Below are 2530 nucleotides of genomic sequence, written 5' to 3' on the forward strand. Positions count from 1 at the left end.
ATTTGCCTGAGAGACACCACCAGGCTCTCCCAACTAGCCTCTCTCAGGTTTCCCAGCTTGAGGGGAACTCTTCCCAGGACAGGCACAGTTCACTAGCTGCTGGCAGACCATTCGCACCTCCGCCTGAGACTTAATCACCTCCTCTATAACATGGGTACTAACACTTCCCTGACAGGGTTCTGCAGAGGACAGGGCGAGGCAGGGAGCCGAAGCTCTGCAAATGGCAAACGTGTGTCCAGAGATGGCTCCAGACCTTTCCTGCTCCTTCCACATCAGGACCTACACTGAAGAGGAAGCTCTCCCCTAGGCCAGCTCTGCCGGGCCCAGGTCAGGCAGGCAGGAGGAAGAGGCAAGCCACTTTCCTCCGAAGCTTTGGGGGTAAAGCCCGGCAGCAGCTTGGGGAGACCTGACGGCAGCAAGGCCTCACCCCAGGCTATCATTCCTTTCATCCAGCAGTCACCAGGCAGCCCTCACTGTGTGTGGGAGCCGTGCACCGCACTCAAGCCCCGTCTTCCTGCTTCACTGAAGGGGTGTGGGCAGGGAAGGGACACCACCGAGGAAGGTCACAACCCGCTTTCCCTTTCTTACTTTCCAAGGAGGCGAGCTGAGGAGTCCCGTGTGCAGACAAGAATATACAGGTGTTCTTCCTTGTCGATCTCCTTCAGGTGGATCCCAAACTTCTACATGGGCGAGAAAACAGAGTGTGAGATCCAAACCCCATGCTGGGCAACCTGCCGGCAGACAGTGATTCCCTGTTAGAACTGCTCCTCAGCAAGGAATCTAAACTCGTGAGCGAGGGCGGAAGAAGACAGCACACGGAGGACCTTCGCTGTGGGAGCTGACGCTGGCAGAGGCGATGAGACCCACCTCGCAAGATGGCGAGACACTCAGAGAGCATGAGAGAGAGAAGCCAAGGGCAGAAAGCACGAGTCAAACCGCCAGTGCAGTGGAAGCTCAGAGTCGGAGAGGTTAGAGATGGCTCCAGAGACTGGGCCTTGAGGGGCTGTAGGGTCGCCCCACCCTATGCCCGCTCTTCCTCCACAGAGCTACTCCCATCCCGCACCCACCTTTTCCAGGGTGTACGTTGCTCGTTCAATGATCTCAGGGAAATGTTCATCATATTCTCTGATGACATCCTTCAGCATGTCTGCAGGAGGGGGAAGAGTTGGAGAAAGCACCTGGGCTGGGCAGGGGTCATAGAGCTGTAGCCCCTTGGTCAACCCTGCCGAGGGTGGTGCAGCCAGGACCCCGTCCTGTGGCGACGGAGGGGACCAGCCGCAGCACCCAAGCAAAGGGATGCCCACAGACTAGGGGATGGCGAAGGGGGCACAGGCTGCCTACCTGCACGCTTGATGGGGATCTTCTTGTAGTCCTTAATCATCAGGTATTTTACCAACTTATTTGCCTGGAGAAGGAGGAACATGCAGGGAGGTCAAGGCATGGGTGAGGGCAGAGACATGGCCCACAAGGGAGGAGAGGAGGGAGATGGGGGAGGGTGGGCTTCTTACCCTCTCTTGCAGAAGCGTCACGTTGCGGGGCGGCAGGCACAGTACGTGCCTTGAGGGTATCTGGGACCTCGGGGCCACCGGGCGCCGAGGGGCCAACTGAGCCCGCACCGTCAATGAGGGCTGTGATGCTCTCCAGGTGGGTGGGACCGCAGGAGGCTCTCTCTCCTCCTCGCTGCTCTCATACTCATCATCCAGGTGCTTGGACTGTATCATTGGAGAGAGGAGAGACCCAGGGCTACCAGGCTCCCCGTGCCAAAGCGCCCCGCACGCACCTCACCCGTAGCAGGCTCTTGGAAATGAGAGCAGTACCAGCAGCGGCTGGCATGTGCTGCATGCTTACTAAGTGCCAGGCACTGAGCCAGCCTCTTCTCCCACCAGTCCTGAGGGTAGGGACTACGTGGAGTGAAAACATGCTCAGCAAACTTGTGTTGGAGAAACATGGACTAGCTGAGAGGAGAGGAGGGGAGGAGAGGGGAGGAGAGGGGAGGAGAGGGGAGGTGAGGAGAGAAGGAGAGGAAAGAGGAGAGGAGAGGAAGAAGGGGGAGAGGAGAGGGAGGAGAGGAGCAGGAAAGGGAGGAGAAGGAAAGGACAGGAGCAAGGGGGTGTGGAGGTGGCAGGGGGCAGGGGGATCTCACCTTCTTGGTCCTCTTGCCTCCCATCCTGGCCCAGGGCTCAGCACTGTGCTGAGCAGTGGCAGCAGCTGCGCCCTCCGGCTCAGGGATGCTCGTGGCCATCTTGGCCTTGGCAGCAGCTGCTGCCACAACGTTCTGAGGCTCCACCCACCGAGTCTTGGCCAGCGCCTTCCCTGACTTGGTGGTCTTGGGCCGGGTGGCTGCCACCTCTCTGCCAGGTCCAGTCTGGGGCACACCAGAAGCAGCACTGGAGCCCTCGGTGGCAGCCTCTTGGGCTGGGGCAGGTCTCTTGGGGCGTGGGAAGGCCATGCCACTGACCCCCGCCGGCTGAGTGAAATCAAAGACATCATTCTGACCCAGGAAGGCTGTGCTAGGCCGGGTGGTGTCCAC

The 2530-nt window shown here is 59.6% G+C and overlaps 1 protein-coding gene across 1 annotated transcript in view; it reads right to left on the reverse strand.

Moving 5' to 3' along the window:
• Positions 1-2530, reverse strand: part of LOC105535912 (melanoma-associated antigen D4) — an 8323-nt gene that overhangs the window by 4165 nt on the left and 1628 nt on the right. Inside the window, exons 4-8 of the mRNA XM_011975162.1 lie at positions 2144-2530; positions 1509-1712; positions 1342-1405; positions 1068-1147; positions 589-680 (exon numbers count right to left, since the gene is read on the reverse strand). Coding sequence (XP_011830552.1) covers positions 589-680; positions 1068-1147; positions 1342-1405; positions 1509-1712; positions 2144-2530 — 827 coding nt within the window. The remainder of the gene's footprint in view (positions 1-588; positions 681-1067; positions 1148-1341; positions 1406-1508; positions 1713-2143) is intronic.

Source organism: Mandrillus leucophaeus, unplaced genomic scaffold, assembly GCF_000951045.1.
Source record: "Mandrillus leucophaeus isolate KB7577 unplaced genomic scaffold, Mleu.le_1.0 Scaffold1514, whole genome shotgun sequence".
Lineage (NCBI taxonomy): Eukaryota > Metazoa > Chordata > Mammalia > Primates > Cercopithecidae > Mandrillus > Mandrillus leucophaeus.